The sequence below is a fragment of the Falco peregrinus genome, chromosome 6 (assembly GCF_023634155.1).
Source record: "Falco peregrinus isolate bFalPer1 chromosome 6, bFalPer1.pri, whole genome shotgun sequence".
In the NCBI taxonomy this organism is placed as follows: Eukaryota; Metazoa; Chordata; class Aves; order Falconiformes; family Falconidae; genus Falco; species Falco peregrinus.
The window spans coordinates 48,966,848-48,991,333 of record NC_073726.1 but is presented as its reverse complement, the minus strand read 5'-3'; the positions used below and the strand labels follow the sequence as shown (position 1 = coordinate 48,991,333).

Genomic DNA, 24,486 nt, shown 5'->3' with positions numbered 1-24,486 from the left:
GGGGCGGCCCTGCGCAGCGCTGCGCAGCCGGCGGGGAGCGCGCCCCCAGGCAGCAGCGGCCCGGGGCAGCTGGGGTGTGGGAGAGCGCCGAAGTGTTTCGAGGCAAAAACTAAAGTGAATGCGCCTTTTAGTATCAGAATGGGGCTCTTCAAGGTTAAGGCTTTCAAAACTTTATACTTCCCCATTCATAGGCAGGTGCTGTGTCCATCCAGTGAAAGGCCGTGGCAGACCGGCCGGCAGCGCAGGGGCTGCTCTCTTTCAGGAGGACTGGGGCGGGCGGGGGGTGGGGTGGGTATATATTTCTCGAATTTTGGCTCTGCAGTGGAAAAGATGCATTTTTAGAAGTATCTGGGGAAGATCTGAGCCATGTCATCGTTTGGGTAAACAGACCTCCATTCTTTTACTTTCCCTTTAGTGACAGCATTGCTAGAGAAAATTAATTTTAGAGCTTACTTTGGATCCCGAGATGCAGACTGAGATTAAAATTAAATTAGTTCTGTCTCACTCTGAACCCCATCCCTATACTGTTGCACACCAGAATCCTGCTACGTTTCCATATCTGGCTGCTTAGTTCCAGACTCAGACATTTCCTTCCCACTGCAAACACACACAAAGAAATATTTAATCTTTAAAAAGACCTTAGAAGTCTATATGCCCCATCCTGGAAGTTTGCTGGGCCAGTGGCCTTGGTGTTAAGGGCTTTAAAACTTCAGTTGTGCTCACCCTGCGGTCAGCGAGCCAAAGGCCTTTCTCAGCAGAAATCCCCCCTTCAGGTTCATGGCTTGATAGGCATTTTTCAGTGCACAAAGGTTCAAACTGAGATGGTTTGAAATGCCCTTATTTTGGAAAAGCATTTACCCTTTGGTCACAAGGAGGGGGAACTCATCAAGTGCTGTAACAGTGACTGGCAGAGCCGACTTCCTCATCCAGCATGTGGGTGAGGAGGCTGCTGGATGGGGACTCGCGGTGGCCCATGCAGAATGTGAAGCACAAGAGCTTGGTAGCATCTGAAACGGTCTTCTGCCCAAGCTGAGAGAATGTGCTCAGAGCTGCTGCTGAGTGCTTGTCTTGAACTCTGCAAGCACTTCATGAGATGCGGGGTGGTCAGGGAATCATGGAAGGGAGAAATGGCAGAGATCTGCTGCCTGAATTTTATCTGACTTTGCGTTAGTCTGGTGATTGCTCCAAGTAGCGTAAAGATAGCCCTTGTTAGAGACAAGAATCTTTAGCTTCACCTGTCCAAAATGAGCATCCGAACATCAAATGGAGAAATCCAGTTCTCTTTCTTGCCTGCTCTTTTTCCATCTCCTTACTTGCACTATCATCTCACTCTATGATGGAGTTTGATGTTTGAGCTATGCTTAGCAAACTGGCATTTTTTTAAGGACATGGGCTGGGATACTGTTGTTTGATTCCCAAATGACCCCTAGACAGCAGGCAGGTACCTCAAAATTCACTTCAGTATACAAGAAATGTACTGGGTAACCCAGGAAAGATGGAGTCCTCCTGGGAAGGTGCTGTCCAGCAATGCTTTTAGCACTCAGAGGGAGGATTTTCGGAAAGTGGCTTTATCGGAGGTTGACACAGACAGGGTTTTCCAGTCTCTCTCTTGTGGTGCTGTGCTCTTGCATTCTGTCCTGAGATGCCGTTTACATGCCTGTATGTTCTGTTGGTTACCTGCCCACGATTTTAACAACCAGGCCCACCAGCCATCCTTTGATGGGCCCTCGGGACTCTGCAAGCACCTCTGATGATAAAAAGACTTTAGCAGAGTTCTTACAAAACCTTTGAAAATCTCTGCCTCTTCTTGTACCTCAAGCTGCATGAAGTACAGTTTCTGCAAGGTATAGCTGTTCGAACAGCAGCCTCTAGTTTAATTATCAGAAACTCTCTTGGTAATCACACCACCTGCTGCAGGTTTTTTTCTTAATTATTTAGTGATGAGAAAGTATTTAATTGTATTACTCTGTCATTTTCCTTATCAAGTGCCATTAATAGGCCTAGGGATATGTTTGTTGTTAAGAACTAGACTAGACATCTTGATTCAGTTCATAGGTCTGGCACAGACTCCCAGTATGATCTTGGATGAATTGCTTGGTCTCTCTGGACCTTGATTCCTCTTCTGTAGAGTGGCTATAAAATGCATCTTTTCCAGCTTTTGTCTAGTCAGAGTGTTAGTCAAGTGAAATGGGAGATGGCAGAGGGCATCCAATTGCTTCCTGTGAATATATCAGAAGGATAAATACCAGAGAGGGAGAAGAGCTACTTAAGCTAAAGAACAGTTTTGGCAGAACAAGTGCCTATAAATAGAAGGTAGATAAATTTGAGATGGAAATTCGAAGAAAGTTTCTCATCATCAGATCAGTTGAGTTCCAGAGCAGCCTTCCAGGATGAGTCAGGGGAGAACAACCTGGTGTGTAAGGTACATTTCTGCCCTTCCTAAAATTAAAATGCATTGCACAGGGCAAAGCTACCTGCTGATTGTGTCCCTGCCACTCCTGCCTGGCTGTGGTGCATCTACCAGTCCTGCTGCTGCTTTTGCACTACTGCAGCAGCAATAGCGTCACAGACATCAGTGCCAGAGGTCAGGCATGACATCTCTTAACTTTTTTGGGTGGAGTCTCTTAAGGACTGGCAAATGCTCTAGCTGCGTTTAGTATGGACCTTGACCAGTTAGTGAGCAGAATCATTTGGCATGGGTTTTATTCCAGCAAAGGACCGGTCTTCACAATGCCAAAGGTTCTCTTCCTGTCTAATATTTCCCAGAAATGGCTGCATTTTAGCTCATGAGACAGTGACATCTGAGTGGAAAGAAGATGGTGGGGATCAGTTAATAGCTTTCTCAGTATCTGGTGATTCTGAGTTTGCCATTCTTTCTAAAGGCTGCCAGGTATCAAACATCACCTCTGGATGTTCATACATCACTTCTGGATGTTAAAGATTGAATTATTTAATATTCACACATGTGTCTTTTCTTACAGTCTACGTTGCCAGATGAATGCCAGAGACAAGCAGCTTTTACGCTCCCTGCGCCTGGAGCTCTGCACAGAGGTGCTGGTGGACGGAGTTGTTATTCAGTATCTCTACCAAGAAGGGATTCTCACGGACAGTCATGTTCAAGAAATAAAATCCCAAACCACCAGTCAGAGGAAAACCATGATGCTCCTTGATATTCTCCCCACCAGAGGACCCAAGGCTTTTGATGTGTTCTTGGATTCCTTACAGGAGTTCCCGTGGGTTAAAGACAAGCTGGTGGTGAAGCGTAAGGAAATGACAGTGCAAGATCCTGCAGGTAAGGCCAGGATTATTGCTGATATTTTGAAGCTTGTTCTCAAGCTGTAATTTTGAAAGTATTGAATATACGAGTAATTTCAAGTTATGTGTCATGTAGATATAAAGCATGATGCCAAGAAAAGGGGACAGGCTGAATTTCCTGGATGCCAGCCAAAGTATTGCAAAATTTGGGGAGTAAGCAGGGCTGAATTTCAGGAGACTGGGGGACAGCATGAGAGGCTGCCTGGGGGGAGGCTGGGTTGTGGGAGGACCCGGATTCCATTAGGAATGGACTATAAAACACAGCTTTGGCTACAGAACAGTCTCTTCACCATCCATACCTGATTATTGTTTTATGTATGTTATGCAGTGGTTTGTTTCTGGATTGTTTATAGTGACAGAATTTTCATTTGTTTACTTTTATTATGATTTTAATGCCATTTTGATTTAGTACAATATGCTATTTTAGATTTATTTAGTTTATTAAGTTTATTGGAGTGCAAATATCTAGGAACATTACTTCCAAATTTACTAGCTGTTGCTCAGTTTTCAAGAAAATTTGGGAGCTAACTGATTTAGTGGGTGTTACATAATCTTATTTAGTCAATTCTCTGTCTTTCTGACATTTAAATGTACTTCTAAAACTAGTTTTCTGGACTTGATGTTTGTTCAGAAGTTATTTCTTTACCAATCCATGCATGCAATTGTTGAACTGTTTTGAAGTCAAGATGACTGCTTAAAATGCGTATTTCTTGCCCTAGATTCTGTCAGCATGCACTGGCTGCTAACCTGATGTTACCAGTGAGATAGTGAAATAGCCCTCACTTGGTAGCATCATTTCCAATCAGTCTAACTTTTCTCCAAGCTCTCCACCCCCTGGCTCCCCCCATTTGAGTTTGGTTGTATGTATTTTGATGCACATGACACGTTTTTTCCAGTGTGAGTGTACTTTGGGTGAGACTGAAAGCCTGTGAAGATGGATGACTAAGACCTGTTGACTGTCATGTACACCTGCATCTCAGCTGCATGTGCAAGAACGTTTGTCAAGATCTGCTGGACAAATCTGACATTATCTTATCTTAGCACATTTTTAATGGAATACCATGACAGCTTAGCTTTCTGTTGTGTCTCTGTGGAATTTGCTTTATGCTTGCTTGGAAATGGGTAAATAGTTTTCAGAATTTGGGAAATAAATGGTCCTGTGCTGCCCATGGGGGAAAACACCGCAAGTTCTCAGCACAGTGCAGACTTGTGATACTGAGTGTGTTGGAAAAGACTTTCCTGGCTGTTACTACAAATCCTGTCATGTTAAAGCTCTATTTGCCTTACAAATCAGCCTGTTTGTTTGCTAATTGCTGGTTAAGCTGTTGAATAATCCTTACAGTTCCAGAAAAGCACACACAGCCATTGAGTACAGTCAGGATCACATAGTTTGTTACTAGAAAAATTGTTTCCAATTTTTGTTCTTTTTATTGTTTTGTGGATTGCTTGTTCCTGTCCTTCATCGCCTGTGACTAGCATGATGGATTTATGCATATCAGGTTCTCCAGTTTTGAGTGGGCTGACTGTACTTGATGATCCTATTGCCAAATTGTGTGTGTAAATTAGTAGAAGGCTTCCAGATTAGGTCAAAGTTTACTGTTATTTTTACTGTGGCAATACAAAGTGTAAAAACAGCATAAGAGGCAGATAGCCAAGTTTGTTTTAATATTTAGGCATGTTCTTTAGAAGCCAAAAAAAGAGCACACCATCTGTGCCCTAATAAATGCTGAGTGCACCCTGGAATGAATTGGAAACTCTGGCGGCATCATCAGTACTGATTACATGCAAGAAAATGTGGTTTGGGATAAAAAGCCTCGCTTTGCATTCTAAACAACAAACTTGTAAGCTTTTGTCTCAGCAGAGTACATGAGCATATGCTTGGCCTTAAGCATGGAAAAACCCATTTGCTCTAATAAAACTATAGGCATACTTAAAATTAAATGTGTTCTTTAGTGCCGTGCTAGATAACTTCTGCCTTACTGGAAACAGTTCTTATAAATGATGATTTGTCAGTGGTAGTGCCTTTTGAAGAATCCATTTGTAGTGAAAAAAAAGCCTGCTGCATACACACTACCTTTTTTAGACCCTAAAACTTTTAAAATTTAAGTTGGTTTTATGGCTGCAGGTTTTTAAATCCTTTTTTTCTTTGATTCATGCATACTTACAGAAATTGCATGCCTGGTGTTCACTTGTTTATGCTCAATTAAAAAATCTGTTTACTCAAGCGAAATATCCTCAGGTTTTGCAGATCTTTTGCAGGACTAAGGAGTGGTGGCAAGTTGTTCCTTGAAGGATGTTTTATTTTATAGTCTTTCACTTCTTGCTGACTACATGTAGGATTTTTAAAGTTAGTAGAAGTAGACTATTAGGTTTTCTCTCTCTGAATGTAAAAACTGTGGCATGTGCACAGTGATTTTTCTGTGTAGGCCTTTGTATTATTATGCATTTTGTTCAAAGAGATCAGGCTTTCTATCTTTGCTTCAGCTGAGAAATAGTTCGTTGGTTCCCAGTTAAAAAAATAAAATTCACAACTGTAATTGTTAAGAAGCTTTTAATGTATTTTCTTCCCCTAGTAAAAAAACCCAAAAACCAAACCAAAAAAACAACCAAACCAAACAAATAGCAATTTCAGGAGGACAGGAACAGAAATATTTTTGGTGACATAGTGTAAATATGATCTGGTGGACTGAGCAGCCATGAAATGGAAGACAAAGTCTGAGACGTCAACAAGACACTGCCACTGACTCATTGGGAGCCTTTGGGCAAATTCTTCCAAGGCAATGGATTTATTGATTCCCAAGTGATGTAACTCAGTTCATGGGGCAGCATAGAGTTGGCCCGGGATTCAACCCAGAGTGTGCTGTTTGGCTGCTTACGTATAAATGAACTTAAAAACCTGTGATATCCTGAGTTTCATTGCTGAACATCAGTTGACTTAATAGTTCTGTGTACTGTTAACTGCTCTAGTTCCAAGGAACACAGAAGACCCCAATCCTGCAGAGCATGAGGAGTAGTTTTTGCATGAGAATCAGGAGAGTGACTTGCAAGCAGGTGGGACCGCTTGCATCTATATAATTGCAGCAAAAAGACCCAAGATTCCTTCCCCTGCTTGTTTACTTTATGCACAGGACAGCCTTTTACCTAGTCACCTTTCTTCTCTCTCATATGGATCTGTCAGATGGCTGCAGCTTTGGGGAAATCTTTTCTTAAGGTAGGGAAAGCTTCACTGTAAACCCCAAAAATCTCAAGAAGAAAATTTAGACATGTGCTTTTGGAGGTAAATATTTATGACTTTAATAGATTTCAAGATTTTAGGATGTGTTTCTTGCCTGTGTAAGAACCTGCGATAAAACAGTGCACCTTGTGCAGCGTGGCATTGCAGGAGTTAATAATTTATAAACATCAACCACAGCATGAGTTCGTGCTTTTGAAGATCAAAACTTCTGCAGTAGTAAGAGTTAACAAAAATAGTGCGGGACTGTTTCATTGGGAAAAGACTGTTCCGTTTTTTCTGCCCTGGTCTGGATAACTTTGTGCTTTTGTCAGGAACATAAATCTTCAATATAGTATTAAAATTCCTATGAAAAACTACAGCTGTTGGCACCAGAATTCCATTCTTTCTAGGAACAGCAAATGGTTACCCAATATTTTTTGCAATGAATAAAAGAATATAACATTCAGTGATGTTTGTTTATCAGAATGTTTTTCTAATCTCTCTCTCTGCTTGGGAATTTCTCTGCCCAAGTATTGTATTTCTCTCTATACTCTTAAGTTGCTATAAAATTATTTACTTCTAAAAGTGTTAGTACTGCACCTCTTTGTAGCATAGATGATTCTCCATTTCACAGGAAATAGCAGCATACCAAGAAAGAGAAAAGTCTGAGATACAGCATTTGCCAAAGGAATCGTGCGGCAGCCGTTGCTATCTGGCAAACATTAGTGAATTTGGGGCATGGACTTACACAGAAACATCTCAGGAAAGCTGTTCTCTCACAACTAAGCAAGGAATATTTTCTAATGCATGATTTTGTCGTTGTTGTTGTGCTACCTAGTCAGGAGTCTGCATCAGGGTCCTGTTAGACTTGGGTGAGGCTTTCTGATTTGAACAGATTTTGGCATGGCTGGAGTTTTTCCTTGGGTGTGTAGGGAGTGTGTGTTCTTGTATAGCTATATAAAGCTTCTTGTTGTGTAACACTTTGGATGAAGCATGCAAATGCAAAATGTACTTCTGCTGAGAAAGCCATTCTCCCCCGCCCCTACCCCCCCCCCCCCCCACCCCAAGCTTTCCCAAAGTCCTTTTTCCACAGCTGGGTTGTAGGTTTCTAAGAATTTAGATTCAAATGTAACAGCATTAGGGCATGGGAAAGAGTTCAGCATCTCTTCTTACCTTTTGTTGGCTGCTTCCTGCCCTCTTCCTATCCTGCTTCCTCTCACGTCTAATGCAGTGAGGAAACAGCCTGGTCTCTTGCCTTTTCCATTGGGATGTCAGATAGGAGAGCAGCTGATGAATTCCTTTTCTCTCTCTAAAATGGTGGACAGAAGATGGTAGCTTTTTTTTTTTTTTTAATTCTCTTTCCCTCCCATCTCTTGTATAGTCCAGTGGCAGAAGGGGGAGTTTCCTCCCATGTATGTCTGAAGGAAAGGGATGGGCTTAGCAGCCTTGGCCGCAGTGGATTGACCTGGAGATGGAGGAGTGCCCTTGTGCCACATCCCAATGCCTGGAGGCTATAGAAAATATTCTCTGGTTCTCCGGAGAGATTAAAAGCGTCATTGTAGGAGAATTTCCAAAACGCTTTTCCACGTTCCCATCTCCCCTGAAAATCAGGTGTTACATTTATGGCTTTGGCTTTGTTCCTGACTGCAACGAGATCTGTGAAGTCTGGCATTAAAGGTTTGCACACACGCTCAACATTAACAGCATGCATCATAACATGGACAAGTAATCAACTTCCCTCATTCTACAGAGTGTTCTGTGTATGTATTTTGGTTTTAAAGTGTTCATTAAAATGAACATATTTTCTTTTTTTTTTTTAACAGTTTAAGGAATATTTGCTTTGTTGCTTTTTTGCCATGTTAATAAGCAGCTGTGTTTATGCTGCTTACATCTATGTTTTAAACTTTGACAAGCTTAAATCCTAGACGTCACTGTTAAGATCTGTAGTGTTCCCTGTCTAGTCTGAAACATTTTGTTTCAGGTAAGTTAATGGAAAGATATAACCATGCGTCATGTCATCCTTAGTAACACAAATGTGACACTAATAACAGTAGAGATTTTTTAAAATATATAGTCCCTGGAAACAGGAGTGGAGTGAGTTGTGGCAGGTGAGGTGTTTGGGCCAGCTATGCCTGATCAGTAACTCACAACCAGTGCCACTAAGAGTAAGCAATGGGTAATTGGGATTAAGACTCCCTGGTGTAGGGAATGGAGACATCCACCTGTTGACCAGACCTGATGACTTCGAAAGTTTGTTGCTTCCCCAGGGATGGGATCCAGGGCATCACAGAGGTTGCCAAGGCCTGGCCAATCATCAGACTTTGCTACTCTCTCATGCGGGCACGTCAGTAGATTAAGGATGACCATGGGGCTCGGTGATCCCATGTGATGAGATGGAGCCCAAGCAGTGTTCTCCATCCTGTCATTCAAGGGGAAGAACCTGGGCAGCGGTGGATGCATCCTGCATATACACACCTATCTGTGCACCTGGTGTCATGGGAGCATTTTGGATTCTGTGACCACAGGACCATTTTCAGCAGATGGGAACTACTAGGGACAGATGGATCTACTCAACAGTGTGGGGCAAAAGCATCTTCACCAGCAGGTGTGCTGGGAGGAAGTCTGCACAGTTGCAGCACTGGATTTGCAGAGATGCGCTGGGATAGTTCACACAACTGCAGTGCCATAGTGCATGGCATCAAGTTCTTAGACAAGGATGCCATTGCAGTCTCTTCAAAGAAGTGTCTGGAATGCACAGAGCTTTGCTGTTGCCTGGGCACCAGGCTGGTCAAGAGCTTATTTGCGTTAGAGCCTGGAGAAGGGAAGATAAATGCTTTCCAATACCTACAGAGAGGATGTGAAGGGAAGACAGGTATAGGCTCTACAAAGCAATTCATGGTGGGAAGAGGAGGGATGAAGTGTGTTAGTTGAAGTGCAAGGTTCTGACTGGCTATAATGAGAGTGTTTCATTGTAACGGAAGTCAGTAAGTAGAACCAGTCAATAAGGGACCCAGAGAGTTTGACTAGTCTTCATCCTTGGAGATTTTCAAGATCTGGCTGGGTAGAATACTGAGCAACATGGTCTGATCTTAGAGCTGACCCTGATTTGAACAGGAGGTTGGACAGGAGACTCCTGAGGTCTTTTCCAACCCGAAGTTCCCTATGATCCTATGAAGCCTTCTTAAAAGATTGCTTCTATTGCAGGCCCTGGTTCTCAGGGAAACTTTAACAACCCTGGTGTCTACTGGGAATGTGACACAGTACAGCGATCCAGGAGACTTCTGGAATGCAGAACAGACAATATCTTGATGAATGTCCTAAATGAGTAGACTGAGGGAGGTGCTTTACTGGACTTGGTATGCTCTTTAGGGATGTGTATGTTAATGTCAGTCATGGCTGCAGTTACCATGCAGTGCTCAAATTTAAGATACTGAGAGAAGAGAGGAAAACAAGTACCAGAGTAAAGGTCCTGGACTTTAGCTTGTTTATTAAACTGGTTGAAGGGACGCTGTAGGAGACAGTTCTGGAGGACAGAAGCATGCAGGAAACCTGACTGATCATCAAGGAAAACCTCTTCAAAGCACAAAAATGGTCCATTCCTACATAAAGGAAAATCAGCAGGCATGGCAGGAGGCCAGCTTGGCTGAAAGGGGAGCACCCAACTGAGCTCAAATTCAAAAAGGAATTGTCTAGGAGATAGAAGTGAGGACAGGCTACCCAGGAGCAATATAAAAGCATTCATGGGCTTTTGGGGATAGAATTATGAAGGACAAAGCTCATCTGAGTTTGACAGTGTTCAAGGATGTGAAGGACAACAAGATGGGCTTCTGCAGGTACATTGGCAGTGGAAGGAAGTCTAAGGCAACCACTGAAGAGGGGCACAGAAAAGGCTGGGTCTTTATATGCAAAGTCTGCTGTCAGTTGGCCCTCGTCTCTTTGCCTAGTAGTGGAATTTGGATGAGGGAGGTGCTGTTTATAGTAGAAGATAATTGAGTTGGGAAATACCTGAGCAGAGTGGGCATACCCAAATCCATGGAGCTGGATGGGATGTGTCAGAGTGCTGAGGGAGCCAGCCTATGTCTTTGAGAGGCTGTTTTCTGTCATGTTTGGTAGGCCGAGGTAAGCCAAATGTGCAGTAAAGTGACTGGGAACAGCCCGGTTAGGTTTACCACAGATAAATCAAGCTTGACCAACTTCATTCTTGCCTTCTGTGATAAAATGACTGTCTCAGTGGATGACAGCAGTAGATTTCATTTAATTGACTTCAGCAAGGCTTTCAGCACAGTCTCATAGCATTTTTATGACTATCTGGGAAGGTATCAGACTGAATAGGTGGACGTCACAGTGGGTGGAAAAAAAAGGCTGGACTACCAGGCTCAAAGGTGGTGGTCAGTGGTTCAATATCTATCTAACTGGGTGTTAGTTATGAGTGATGTTCCTCAGGACTGACAGTGGGACCAGTTCTGTTTAAGCTCTTTGTCAGTGACCTGGGCGATCGGACGGACTGTATCTTCAGGTGGTTTGTAGGTGAATTAACTTTGCACACTTGTCTGTGTTCTGAGATGTTCTGAACTGTGCCTAAAGCAGGAAGGCAGGATGAGTCCAGGCCTTGGGGATCATTTGACACAGAATAGCAGAACTGCCTCTCAGATGTATCCCAGCAAACTGCATGAATGGGCCAGCAAGAACCTCATGACATTCAGCAGAAGTAAGTGTAAAGTCCTGCACCTGGGATACAAAATTCTGGCAAAATAACATGAGATGGTCAGTTGCAGCTCTGCAGGAAAGAAGCTGGATGTCTTGATACACAGTAAGTACAATGATGAAGATTAACCATGCATAGGACTGCATCAGCAAGAGCGAAGCCAGCAGGCTGAGGGAAGTGATTATTCCCCTGTACTTGGTACTAGGAGGCTGTATTCAAAATACTGTGTTGAGCTTTATGCCACCAGTACAAGGGAGAGATGACAAACTAGAGGGTCCTGTGGGACATGACTAAAGTGGTTATTGTAACATGAAGTGCAAGGAAAGTCTGAGACAACTGAATTTGTTCTCAGAGAAGAGAAGGCCAAGTAGACTCAGAAAAGGTGAAATCAGTCTCTTCCTACAGGTGCATGACAAAAGGAAAAGAAGTGGCAGCCACAAGTTTTAGCAAGGGAAATACTTCACAAGTCAGGTTAAGCACTAGCCACCAGAGGCTGTGGCCCAAGTAGGGTTGCCGAAAGAGGCTATGGAATCTCCATCCTTGGAGACAGTCGTCATTCAGCAATACAAGACCCAGAGCAACCTGATCAGACTTTGAAGCTGGCCTTTTTTTTGAGCAGGAGGTTGGAGTAGATGACCTCCAAAGGTTCCTCCCAGCCTAATTTTTTCTGCAATTCTTTAAGCTTGGCATCACACTCTGTGTACTCAGTATGTGGGATTTTAGTCCAAATATAACTGGTGCTGATGAAGGACACTTTGGATATGTATGCACGACTTCTAGTTCAGATTAGGAATGTGTTTTTTAAGTGGAGTGTTTGAATTAGATTTCTTTCAGGTGAATCTAAACAGGAAAATATGCTCCAGGTGTTCATAGAGTCCATAGGACCAGACTGAGCCAGTTAGAAGTGAAACCTACTGGCTGTGTACAGTCTGGATGCCAGATCCTCAGCATGATCTCTTATCAGTCTGTAGGACCTCTCCTATTGCTGTATACTGCTTGCTAATATAGACATAGCCTTTTCTGGCCAGTGGTTGAAGTGATTTTGTCCGTAAACACCTGCAGTCTGGGAATCCTTTCTTCCCAAAATTCCGTGGTCATACATACATACAGATATAGATGTGCATCCCTCTCAGGGATGCTGCTGCATGCAAATAAGTTCTTTTTTTTTTTTTTTTCCTTTGATTATTTAAGTATCTCTGTTTCACAGAGTTTATAGTAGTGTTCCTCATCTTTGGGGTATGTCCATCCTAAATGTTTTAGAGAGTTCACTACCTGGAGTTTTCTATTAGACAAAATATCTTTGTTCCCTGTCCATTTTCCACCTCAACCTGTATCACAGTATGATAAAATCATGCCTATGTCTTACATTTCCAAAAACATGCATAGTTGCAGTCCTCTGTGATCCTTGAGATCTTTTGTTAATTGTTGACAGCTTCCCACTGTTCTTGTCTCAGGGTGTGGTGAGGGAACCATTGAAAAAGCTTTGTACAGACAATAATAATTGTTTTCTAGAACAGACGGGTAACTTTCTTGTAAGGACTTGATCCTGTGACTTCATAAAGCTACTTGTAAACATGTAAAGTAAGATGCAGTTATTTTTGCATTGTCATCAGTATAAGCATTCTGTTGATGCTAATTAATGGCCCTTGTAGCTCATAGATAATACACTAATAATATGCTCCAGAATAACTGAGAGAACTTCCTACTTAAGTCTTTGTAGACTTCTTTTCATGAATTTTTTCTTCATTAATACTTTCCTGCAGAGCTCGCCAGCTCTTCTTTTAGCACCTCTGAAATTGCCTTGCAGCTTCATCTGAAAATGTTTGTTAAATTTTTGTATTCCAAATGCATGGGGAAAATCTATTGTCTTTTGTAAATTAAGTCTATGAATGCTGTTTTAAAAACAAAATAACCAAGCAGCAAACACGCCCACCTTAGCTTGCATGTGTTGTGGAGGCTGCATAGCCTTCCAAAGTCAGTAAAAATGTTAACTAGTGTCTTGCAGTGAAGTCAGAGGCCAGACTCCCATTGACCAGAGCAGGACAAAGGTCTTGCCACTGATGACTGCAGCGTTCTCCCTGATGGAGGAATGGGTGCTATGCTGTCTTCCCTACACTGACATGGCAGCTTGTCTCAACCTTCAAAGAAAAATTATTTCATCAGCTGAAAAGCTATTACTAGTCAGACTCTGCACTCCTTTTGCCTGTTGACTGAGAATATCAGCAGTGATGTGACTGACTTCTCATTGGGAAATGTCACTTGTATTGCAAAGGCCAGGAAATTCCACTAGAATACAGTTAATTATGCATGATTATTGTATCTTGAAGTCCTCCATCCACTGCCATACACAACTAAGCTTTCCTTCCAGATTTGTTTACCATCATATGTATGTGTTTATATTTGAGAACTATGTGTTTATATATATGAGAACTAGAGGAAGCAGGTATCACTCGTTGTTGCCTCACAGTGATGCAGCTGCAGTTTATCTTGTTAGAAGAGTTACAGGTTTGTATACAAGACTTTTAAAGCCAATTTTTATCTATTTGGCAGTTGTCTGTGTAAACAGAAAACCAATCTTGTTGCTTCTTTTAGCCATTAAACCATTGTTCCAGTATACTCTCAGATTTTCTTAAATTTTCTTCCTGCTCTTGCTTAGTCCATGGATAGATTTGTGCTCCCTCATATATTGATGTATTGGCAAGCAGTTGCACATGTTTTGGCAAACACCTCTGCTGCAAACTGAAGTGAAGCTTTGGTGTTTCTTCCAATCTACAGTTAGAGGAGCCAATTTGATTTATACTATCCAGTTAGTGTGTGCAGGAAATAAGCATTAATGCATTGGGTCAAGGGGAATAAATTGCCGTTAGTGCACCACTTCTTTTGGCAGGCTTCTTAATCTTCGTATTTCACCACCTTGCCTGGGATTTTCAAAAAGACTCGTAGTTAACTGAAGCTCACCCAACCCTCCTCCCGTCAAGGTCAAGGGTAAGCTCCCCTTGGCTTGAAAGACAGCAATTTTAGTCCTGTGCTGGTGCTTTTGAAATTACCTTTCATTTGTAGTTAATAATATGTGGAGTTCTTTAATGAGTGGCCTGTTGCAGTCTTTGGATCTTTCTAAATAAAACATGCTATGGTTGAGTGAAAGGACTTTACATAGGTAAAGGGCTGACTAAGGCCCTTGCCAGCCCTGGGGGGTCTCTGGCTGGCTCTGGTGGAAGGCAGGCTTCCTCCACAGACAGCTGCTGCTGCCTTTCTGCAGGTACACATGAATCCTCAGCAAGATAACTTGAGAAAGGAAAGCTGGAATGAAAAGGAAAGGCAGTACTTTCTAGTGTTTCTATGTGAAAAAAGTATTTCTTTAAATATGTTTTTATTTACTGTAAGCAATGGCTGGGTTTTCTCAGCTTTTCAAAGTGACAAGACATATTCTGTATTCTTACTCCTCTTCTGTTTAATGCAACAGTCATGTATTTCCCTGTGATCCTGTTCTGCCACATCCCACATGAGATTAGTTCCATCTTCATATCCTTGAACAGCAATTCCTGCAGTTAGGATTGCAAAACACTTGGTTCATGTGCTTATAGTGGATCTCACAAGTTCACCTGCAAAACACTCATTTTAAAAGCAATGTCAGGCTATAGCTAGAAATGCTAGCTAGCTGTTTGAAGTAGAAATTAACTTGGGATTCCTGGGTCATTCCTCTTGCAGGCACCTGGATCCAAAATGGGAAGCCTTAAATCTTTCCCCACCAAGCTGCTGGCTGTGCCTGCAGCTTTTGCCTTTGGAGCATCTCAGGCACTTCAAAGCCTGCTCTGGGCAGGTCCTGGGCTGCCTGCCTCTCTGCAGTGCCAAGCAGTGCAGCACCTCGCTCACAGGCAGCATTGGAACAGGCGGCCAGGCATTTCTCCAGCAATCTCACGGGGCCGAATCCTGTGGGCGTTCATGGGGCACACCTGTCAGATGGGGCACACCTGTCAGATGGGGCTGCGTCCCTGCCAGCACCTGGCAGGCAGTAAGGTACAGCTCTTTGCATGGAGTAGTTAAATATTAATGTGACCCCACAGTGCTAACAGGTAGGATACCATCTTGTGATTTGATGTCTTAGGCACTTCCCTAGTGAGTGAATCTATGGTTTATCTGAGCGGTGCCCCCTCAGCTGTGTTTTATAAATCTTTGGTGGAGATGTTGCTCCAAGAGAGAGATCAGATCTTGAATTTTGACTAGAATAAAGCCCTTCCCATTAGTTGAAAGAAATTTATCTAAGTCCTAGAAAGGGAGAAGATAGGGCTTGATTTCTGTTCCTCTGTGTTTCATCTGGGCTAATTGAGGCAGCTTCTCAGTTGATGCGCTGGCCTTTGTGCATCCCCTTCTTAATGCCCTTAACTTTCCCCAGAAATTATGCATGGATTTTAGCAGAATAATTCAGATCTGTTGTGAGGGAAGGGGATTGATGATAAACCCATGTCTCTGCTTTGTACCTAAATGGAGGTGAATTGACCCTATAACTGAGTCTTGTTTTCATTTATCACTATTTGTTTATATATTTCATTTTTACTAGGTCTCATATTTAGCAATGTTATTGTATCCTTAAATCATTCAACTAAGTTGTCCTGGTTTTGGCTGGGATAGAGTTTTCTGAGTAGCTGGTACAGTGCTGTGTTTTGGATTTACTATGAGAATAATGTTGATAACCCACTGATACTTTAGTTGTTGCCAAGTAGCGCTTGCTCATAATCAAGGGCTTTTCAAGTTTCCCATGCTCTGCCAGTGAGCAGGTGCACAAGAAGCCAGGAAGGGAGAGTAGCCAGGACAGCTGACCTGAACTAGCCAGAGGGCTTGTCCATACCATAGAACGTCATACCCAGAATATATACTGGGGAGAGCTGGCTGGGAGTCACTGATCGCTGCTCGGGGACTGGCCGGGCATCGGTCAGTGGGTGGTGAGTGGTTGTATTGTGCATCATTTGTGTGTTTTTTTTTTCCTTTGGATTTTATTCCTCTCTTTCTCCCTCTCCTTTTCATTGTAATTGTTGTTGTTATTATTGGTTTATTTTATTTTATTTCAATTATTAAATTGTTCTTAGCTCAACCCACAGGTTTTACCTTTTTCCAATTCTCTTCCCCATCCTGCTGCGGGAATCAGGGTGAGTGAGTGAGCGGCTGCATGTTACTTATTTACCAGCTGGGGTTAAACCACAACTTAAGTGTGTGACCTTCTTTTTCCTATGCAAAGGATAGATACGTACACTTCACTTGTCTCTTTAAAGTTGTTACCTACGTTAGGGATTTTTCAGCTTCCAGTGTGACCAATGGGTAAAATATAGTTAAGAAAGAAATAATTAATACCTGTTTAGCACAGATGTCTACCATTTTATTAAAAGGCTGTTACCATACTTTTGTTTGTGTAAAATTAAGTTGGCCAGCTGCTGGCATGGCACTGCGTTGATCTGGTATCTTTGCACAAGACAGAGGCCTGAAAGGAGCTCCTCATTCTTCAGAAGGTGATGGTCATCTTACATGGTGTCCACATCCCAATTAGTTAAAATGCATGTGTTACTAAAGTTTAATTTGAATAGCTTTAACTAGAGGCCTGAGCTAATATATCTTTATTATCAAACTCAACCTGCAACCATTTGTGTGACTGTATGCATGTTAGCATGCTCACTGGCCTCAGTTGGATTGCTTGCTCTAAATTTACTTTAATTATCCACAGGATTGGGCTATAATGTATAAACAGAGTCTGTAGGAGTGAAAGCAACTGTTTCCACTGAAGGATGCTCAGGGAGTCAGGGGGATACTACGGGGTTGTACACATCTTGTTTGGGCGCTGTTAGCATTTTCCTTTTGTTTTTCAATTTGCCTCCTATGTAAAGAATCAACATCAAGTCATTTAGAGAAAAGGTGAATCTCAACAGTTTGGTGCCTTTCTATTCAGATTAATATTAGGAAGAATTGGGAGTGTAAACTGCTCTTCACTTGAGATTCATGCTCTAGCCTGCTGCATGACAAGGTGTTTTCCCGGCTAATGGCTAATGCTGATTAGAGGCATTCCTAGTGTCATTGTATGTCCACTGCAGTGCTCATTTTGCCTTTGGTATGTGCACCCTCTTACAAAATTCTTTGCCTGCCAGGCTCTGGTTTAGAAGATTTCTCTCTGTTTGTTTTATGAAGCTAGGTAAAAAGGGAACTGTGATTTACAGCCTTGAATTTATGATTTAACAGCTTTCAATTTCACTGCTCAGTAGCCCGTGGACTTGGTAAAGTTCCTCCTGTATCACTGAGTATTTTTGTTAACAGGGATTATATTCTGATTAAGAAAGCAGCTGGGTTTTCCTCCTTTTGTTCTGCCTGCACAAATGTACTACTCCTTTCCATTCAAAACCTCTTTGGTAACTGCTGAAATCACTTTGGGGCTTTTTTTTTAAGGAAAAACAGTCTTGATGATGATGATAGCAACAGTAATCCTATGAGATTCTCTGCAGGTTTTCTGTAATCTGTAAATGTTAAGAAGGGCAGAACTAGCTTTTTGCTTTTGTGCATAAGCCTTCCATGTTGGTCTTAAATATTATGTTGTGTTTGTTACATGTCTAGCCCTCCTGATAGTGTCCCCCAAGATAAAGTTCACCATTGTACACTTCTTCAGCTTGGTTTTTCAACTTCAACATTCTTTTGTTGAATACTATCAAATATTGGGTAACTTTTGTCCATAAAGCTTGAGGTCTAACATAAGGAAATATATAGGATGTCCACTTCTTGATACTGCTTTCATGCTGATTCCACCTAGTATGAACTGAGGAAGGGTTATGAATTACTTGTGCAGGATAGAGCATTACTGGTGCTTTTTGTACTAAAGAATATGCTGTGCAGTCAAAACTGAAAACCCTCTCATTTATGTACAGACATTATTTTTGTATGTGCTGTTGTTACCTTGTAGGTTCATTCTGGGAAGCTGTCATCATGTCAGCAATATTGGCTGAGATATACATATCCAGAAAAGTCTGGAGCTCTTCAGACTTCATCACTGTCTTGCATTACTGCCTATGGGGTAATTATGAACTCTTTCCACACAAGACTGGAGAATACCACAAGTCCTGGAACTGTGGATCTAATAACTGTTAATCCTGGAGCATCAGAGCAGGCATGCAGTCCCAAAACATGCCTATTCCGGGTGGGGAGAGGGAGGTGGTAAGAGATTCTGTACTTCCAGACATTAATTAGCCTTCTGGTTTGGCACCAGCTAACATTTGTACACCTCTAGGGTTTGCACTGATAAACAAAGTGCTCTTCTATTTTATGCTGGAAGTGTGACGTTTTGCTTTTTTTTGTTGCTCATTTGCTATTGACTCTACAAGTCGTTGCTGTAGCCCTTTTTCCTCCCATAGGCCTACCACCATTTAGTTACTCAGACTGCTAATTTAATCATGTGCATCCCGAAAAGCATTTATGTTGTCATATCATTAATGAAGAGTTACACCCTGAATAGATTAAGTCCTTTGGTTTATTGAGTAAGCTAATACAGGAGTAGGGTATAAAATCCCCTGGAAAGCCATTGTGATCCTATATCCCTTCCATGTACACCCAATTCTGAACGGCTCCCTTTCTCCTTATCTGCTTCCAGTCATGCCTGAACCAGAACTTTTGAGCATTTTCCTTCTTCTGGATAGCTTTTTCCTTCTCAGTTTACTATTTCCACATGCATAACCCTTTCACAGATAAGTTAATGTTTTAACATATAGTTGATTTAATTCTGAGACACAAAGGACATTGGTCATACATATCAGAGAAGAGTTTAATGGCATTTCTGTGAACAAACCAAGCATAATTGTATTGTACCTTCTTTAAAGATCTAAAAGCAAAGTTACTACTTGAACTTTTCTCTAGGATTGCATGTTCTGCCTTTGTCAGGGTGTTTGGAGTGGGTACGTTATTGTTTCATTCCTTTCTTAACCAACTTCTGAGTCCAATGGTGTCACAAGGTTAAAAAATAAGTCATTGGCACATATAAGCATGAAGAATTGACTGCTTTGCTTCACCATAGGGAACTGCTGTGAGTTATCTACATGCTTATTTTCTGCATGACACTGAAACTGGATATCACGTTTGGGTTTTTGGGTATAATTTCTTCCTTGTGTTAAAAATTGTCAGCACCAAAATGACCCTGAAGTGTCCTCCTTCTACAAAAGCTGTACGTCTTTTGCAGTGGTAACATTCATGCTTGCCATCATGGTCTTTTATCTTTTCCTGGTTGTAATGTACCTGATATAAATTCTAATGTACAGTTGCGACTACTGCTTTGTCCTTAAATCATTGCAGCTGTGTTGCAGACACCCACTGATTCCTGACCACAGCTGATGGGCTTACTCCTCATACTATGCTTTGTAGATTTCCTCACCCTCGTTTTGAAAAAGGGGCTTTCTCAAGACTTCATCATAATCCTATCCTAGCATAGCATAGCCTACATTACAAACTTACCAGTGTTGTTTGCTTTGCCTTTGAGCTGTAGGGGCATATAGGCTTTGATGGGGTTTGTTTCCACCTGTGGGATCTATTTTGTTATTAGTAATATTCCTTCTCCTATAGTAGTCTTGCAGTTGCTCAGCCATAAAGCCTTAGCTGCAAAAGGAGAGAGAGATGCCTGAGGTTTTGTTCAGCATTTCCATAATATAGCTACTGGGATGAGAGCTGATGAACAGACAGCCATGCTGGTTCTGTCTTTTTCAATACACCCACTGCATCAAGGAACTCACCATTAACCTTTGCCCAAGCTGGACACCCACAGCACCACCAGAGGGAAGCTTGACCGAGGGGAATCCCAACAGTGGGGTAGGACCTCTTTCTACTCCCTTTTGCTGTCCTGTCTCCAGAGAGGTGCCAGGTGGCATCTTAATGAGGTGGTTTCTTAATGAGTCTTTGGGAAACGGTGTCAGGAACACCTGACTTAAGGCTCCCCTTTGGCCTCCTGTTCTTATGTTTTTTGAACCCCTTGATCCTCATGCCTCTCTTTTTTTCTTGATTGTCATATCCAGTAATTTTCTTGGTTTTCCCACATGTAGCCCTCTGATACCTGTCCCAGGTAGGAAAGCCAGTCAGGACAGTGGTCTAGAAAAGGATAAGCCAAGCGTGAGCATGTAATCCCAGGGCTTTCAGTGACTGTGTTTTTGGGCATAGGTTTTAGTACTTAGTTTGATAATTTTTTTTGTTTGACTGGAGGTAGCTAATCAAATTCTGTCTTTTAACACCATAGTCATTTTCATGCAAAGTGATACTACAACACACACCTGAAGAAAGTGTGTATGCCATGTCTGGGACACCAAAAGTAATTACCTCAGACATAGAGACAGAAGGCAATCACACAAAACAAGGGATAATTTAGGATCAAGATACGGGAAATGCACTATTAGATAATTTTCCCCCACCATTCCAGGTTTATAAAATAAGTATTGGCATCTGCACACAAAGGTGGTTGGTGCTTTAGGAATGCCAAAGAGGATGTAGCTGGTTGACAGAACTACAACCAATTCTATGCTTGTTTTTGCCTACAGGTTATGAGAAAGTGTTGAGAGCTGTTCTCAGCTTTGAGTGGGTCATCCTGTTTTGGTAGCTTGAATTCAGAATATACATACATACCTAAGCAGTTTATTTCCTATGGGAAATGAATGTGTTAAAGTAGCTGAAAAAAAAAGTTCTTCAAGAGAATTGGTGCTTCTGGCAGACTGTGATTCTCTTACCTTGTGGTAAGAATCTTCTCACCCAGGCGGGCTGGTGAACCTTTGGCCTTGGGAGGAAACCCAGCTGAATCTGTTGCTGTTCTTGGTGGGCAAATCTGCATGATTGAATTATATTTAGTATGGAAGAAAGCTGAATGGCTTGTCTTTAGAATTGTTTCATATCACTTACTTTTCTCCCTCCATACAAGTTGGGTGTGTTACACCCTAGGCAGTACCCAGCTTAGCTAAGTTTTCTCAGAAAAGCGTCTTACACTTTAATCAGGCAGTACATAGCAGCTGGAGCTTTGTCCCAGTACACAAAGTGTGTGCATTACATTTATACTGTAAAATATACCAGAACTTAATTTCAGGGTAATTTTCTTCATGATTGAAGCCAGAGGAAGACAAAATTTGCCTTTTGTCTACAGCCTTTTTGTCTTGTAGAGTTTCAGTTATTCTTCAAAGCCTAGTAATTGGTCCAGTTTCATTATGAAGTCTTGAAATGGAACTTTAAAGGATCATTCCTGTTTGGAGATAAAGCTGGTCATAACTCTTTCTGCTACAAGTTGAAGATTCAAGTATTGCTTTGTTTATTGTTCCAAACACAAATTAATTCTTCTAATATCAGGAGAGATTAAGGAAAAGGTGCTCCTTAGGAATGAAGTCCTGTCCATTCTGTGTTTTCTCATCATGTTTCTTAGTAGTTCCTGTTTTCTTGTGGACCATGAGAAACATGAATGACAAGTAGAATATCTTTTTTTATCAAAGTTTTTGGTAAACCAGTGGACTTCTGGGAACTAGGCAAGGCTGTCTTTTTATCACTCCTTTGTCTTCCCATGATAAATTTCTTTGTTTTTTGTTCTCACTGTGGTTGAACAGTTGGATTGTAATCTGTAAAGAAAAAAATTAGAACCTTTAGACAGTGACATGAAAAATCATTTAATTTATTTAAATTGTTGTAAATAGCCTCACTTATGGAATAGATGTCACTGTATTGCCTGCTGACTTTTATTATATACCTCTCAAGGTGAAGGTGCGGTTTTTCAGGTCTGCTCTGTGACCTGTCCTAAGGAATAGGCAGAGGAAAGCTGAACCTCAGGAAAGCTGAGATGTTACCATCTCAGACCAGAAACATCTCATGTTCTCACCAAGCATTGGGACTAGCAAGACACCTCTTGTTAAGAGGGACAAAGCTCCCAGGTTTCTTACAGGCTAGCAATGACACTTTTTTTTAGTTAAGTAGCACACAAAGAAAGATCTTGGATAGGTGCTTTACTCTTAAGTCCTGAAGCGTTTACAGTAGTTCATGTTTAAAACTCATAAAAGAAGATACAGCTTATTGGTATAAATTGAAGATCCTTAGGGCCCAGGGGCCTGTAGCACAACGTTTTAGAGGATGCACTTTCCAAAAATTTGAACTTTTCTGGCAAGGCACCTCTCGCTGCTGCAGAGGAGTTTTAATGCCAGGGGTGAAGGCTGTAAGTGCGAAGTATTCATAACTTACCATGGCAAACACCTTTGTTAACTACAGCAGGTTTTTTAGGGTTTCAGCAGAGTGTTGTGAGCACCTTGTATTGCATTTGGAAGAGAAGAGGAAACTGGTCTAAAGTATACATTGCCATTCAACTGAGCTCATGGTTTCAGTTGCTGCGCAACCCTCGGTTTTCCTTTACTCAACCTGTTTTGATTTGATTGTATGGTATTACGCCTAACCTGATGGTTTTGCCTTGCCCTGTTCCCCTGGGACTGAGATAAGGTTTGCTGCTGGTAACTTCTGGTGTGTTAATCGTCACGTTCTGCCTGAACTTGAGTACTTTTAAAAATGGCACTGCGTAATTGACTTTTCAGGAATAGTTGCTCTTTTAAAGGGTTCAGTTTGCTCTATCAGCAAGCTTTGTTGCTGTTTTATGCTGTTCTCTCAGAATTTCTGATCCAAGGGACTTCTGGCACTTGAACTTCCCAAACTATTCTGTAATTTACTCTGTATGGATTTTAATCTTTGTCCAGGACAGACGAACAAGCCATAAGAATTGTTTGGAAAACTAATTTCCCCTTTTAGCTCAACAGCAAAAAATTATGTAAAAAAGTTCATGTAACTGTCTGCTCTGCTCCCATGGGTGGCTGAGATGGGCTGCAGTCACACATGCCATCTTATTGTTCTCCTCCTAAAAAATGTTACCAAAGAAAATGGGTTTTAGATGATTGTTTCCATGACAGTTGTGCCTGCAGAAAAGATGTTTGAACAGGGGACTCTGGTCTTGATCTGGACCATGACTAAACTTTGTCTGGATGCCAAACCAATATCCCAGAAATCTGCTGTCTCCTGAGGCCACGCATGATATCAGTTGCCTCTCCCCCTGGGGTGTCTCAGGGTAGCTGGAGCGTGCCACCCCCAGCTGCGTGCATGGCAAAGGGGACAATGCATGGCTTTAATTTCTAACTCTTGAGGGTTAACATTTTAAACTCTTCCCCCCTTCTCTTCAGCACTTTTCTGTATGGCTGTAGGGCTCTTTTCTTCATGAAAACCAAGGGCAGCAGGTTTGGCAAAATGGTGCCAGGACCTGGACATTTAGGCAAAACAGCAAAGAGGGTTGTTCCTGTGGAGAAGGAGCTGTTGGTACTGGGTCAGTGGCAAAGGTGATGGTGGGATGTGGACAGCATGATCTGGAGACTAGTCTGTTAGCTCCCACTTCAGACGGCACCCTCGCTGCTCAGATGGCCTATTCAGTTTTTGCCTTCCTTGACACGCAGGTCTCCATTTATTTGTGGCAGTGTGGAGGATTTTTATCTTTAAAGGACACTTTGGTAACTGTCATGTATTCATACACTTGGCTCACTTACCCCAGCTTAACTGTGCCTTTTTACAGCCCGTTTTGCAGGTCACAAACTGTCTTCTGATGTGCTGCTGTTGAGTTGTCTCTGAACCCCCCGTGTGGTCTTATCTATGTTCTGTTTTACGTTTGGCCTGATCTGGTGCACTTACCCGAATGCCATATGTCTTATGCTTCCAGAGACTGATCCTGTTGTAGTTTGAGGGCAGTAGGCTCCCTTCCCCTTTAAGATTACTGAATTTACTTCCTGCCCTTAAAAATCACTGTATATGGCCTCTGCAAAGGCTTCCTCCTCGAGCATCAAAAAACTATCCTAAGCCTTTGCTTATTTTTTTTTTCAGTAGATGGCTTCTTCAAACCACCCCCAGATGTGCCATCCATCCAAATTATATTGGGCTGGTTAGTTTTAGAGCTTCTTGAAAAACACAAAAGAATCCCCATTTTATTGAGATATGAATAAAACTTCTCCCATGAAAAATTCCTTCCCTGCCCTCTTAGCGTTAACAGTTGCTTTTAAGTTGTGGAGCACAAGAACGCTTGTTTTGGTATTTAAAACAAAAAAGAAATCGGGAGGAAAAATTGCTGTGTGTGTTGGTGCCCCCTTGGTTTCAGTTTGATGCTGTGTCGGTGGACACAGCTCAGCACAGCGTTAAGTGGGCAGGAGGTTGTTTTCTTTAGTCTTTTACATTTGCTGCCTTTTCACTCTCACTGTTT

The 24,486-nt window shown here is 42.0% G+C and overlaps 1 protein-coding gene across 5 annotated transcripts in view; it reads left to right on the top strand.

Annotated features, from left to right (window-relative positions):
• CRADD (CASP2 and RIPK1 domain containing adaptor with death domain) overlaps positions 1-24,486 on the top strand; it is an 82,675-nt gene that overhangs the window by 880 nt on the left and 57,309 nt on the right. For all 5 annotated transcript variants that reach the window (XR_008747846.1, XM_055808548.1, XM_055808549.1 and 2 more), the window contains exon 2: positions 2,982-3,292. Coding sequence is in view for 4 of the 5 variants with exons in the window: in XM_055808548.1 (XP_055664523.1) it covers positions 2,995-3,292 (298 nt within the window). In the remaining variant the exon portion in view is untranslated. The remainder of the gene's footprint in view (positions 1-2,981; positions 3,293-24,486) is intronic.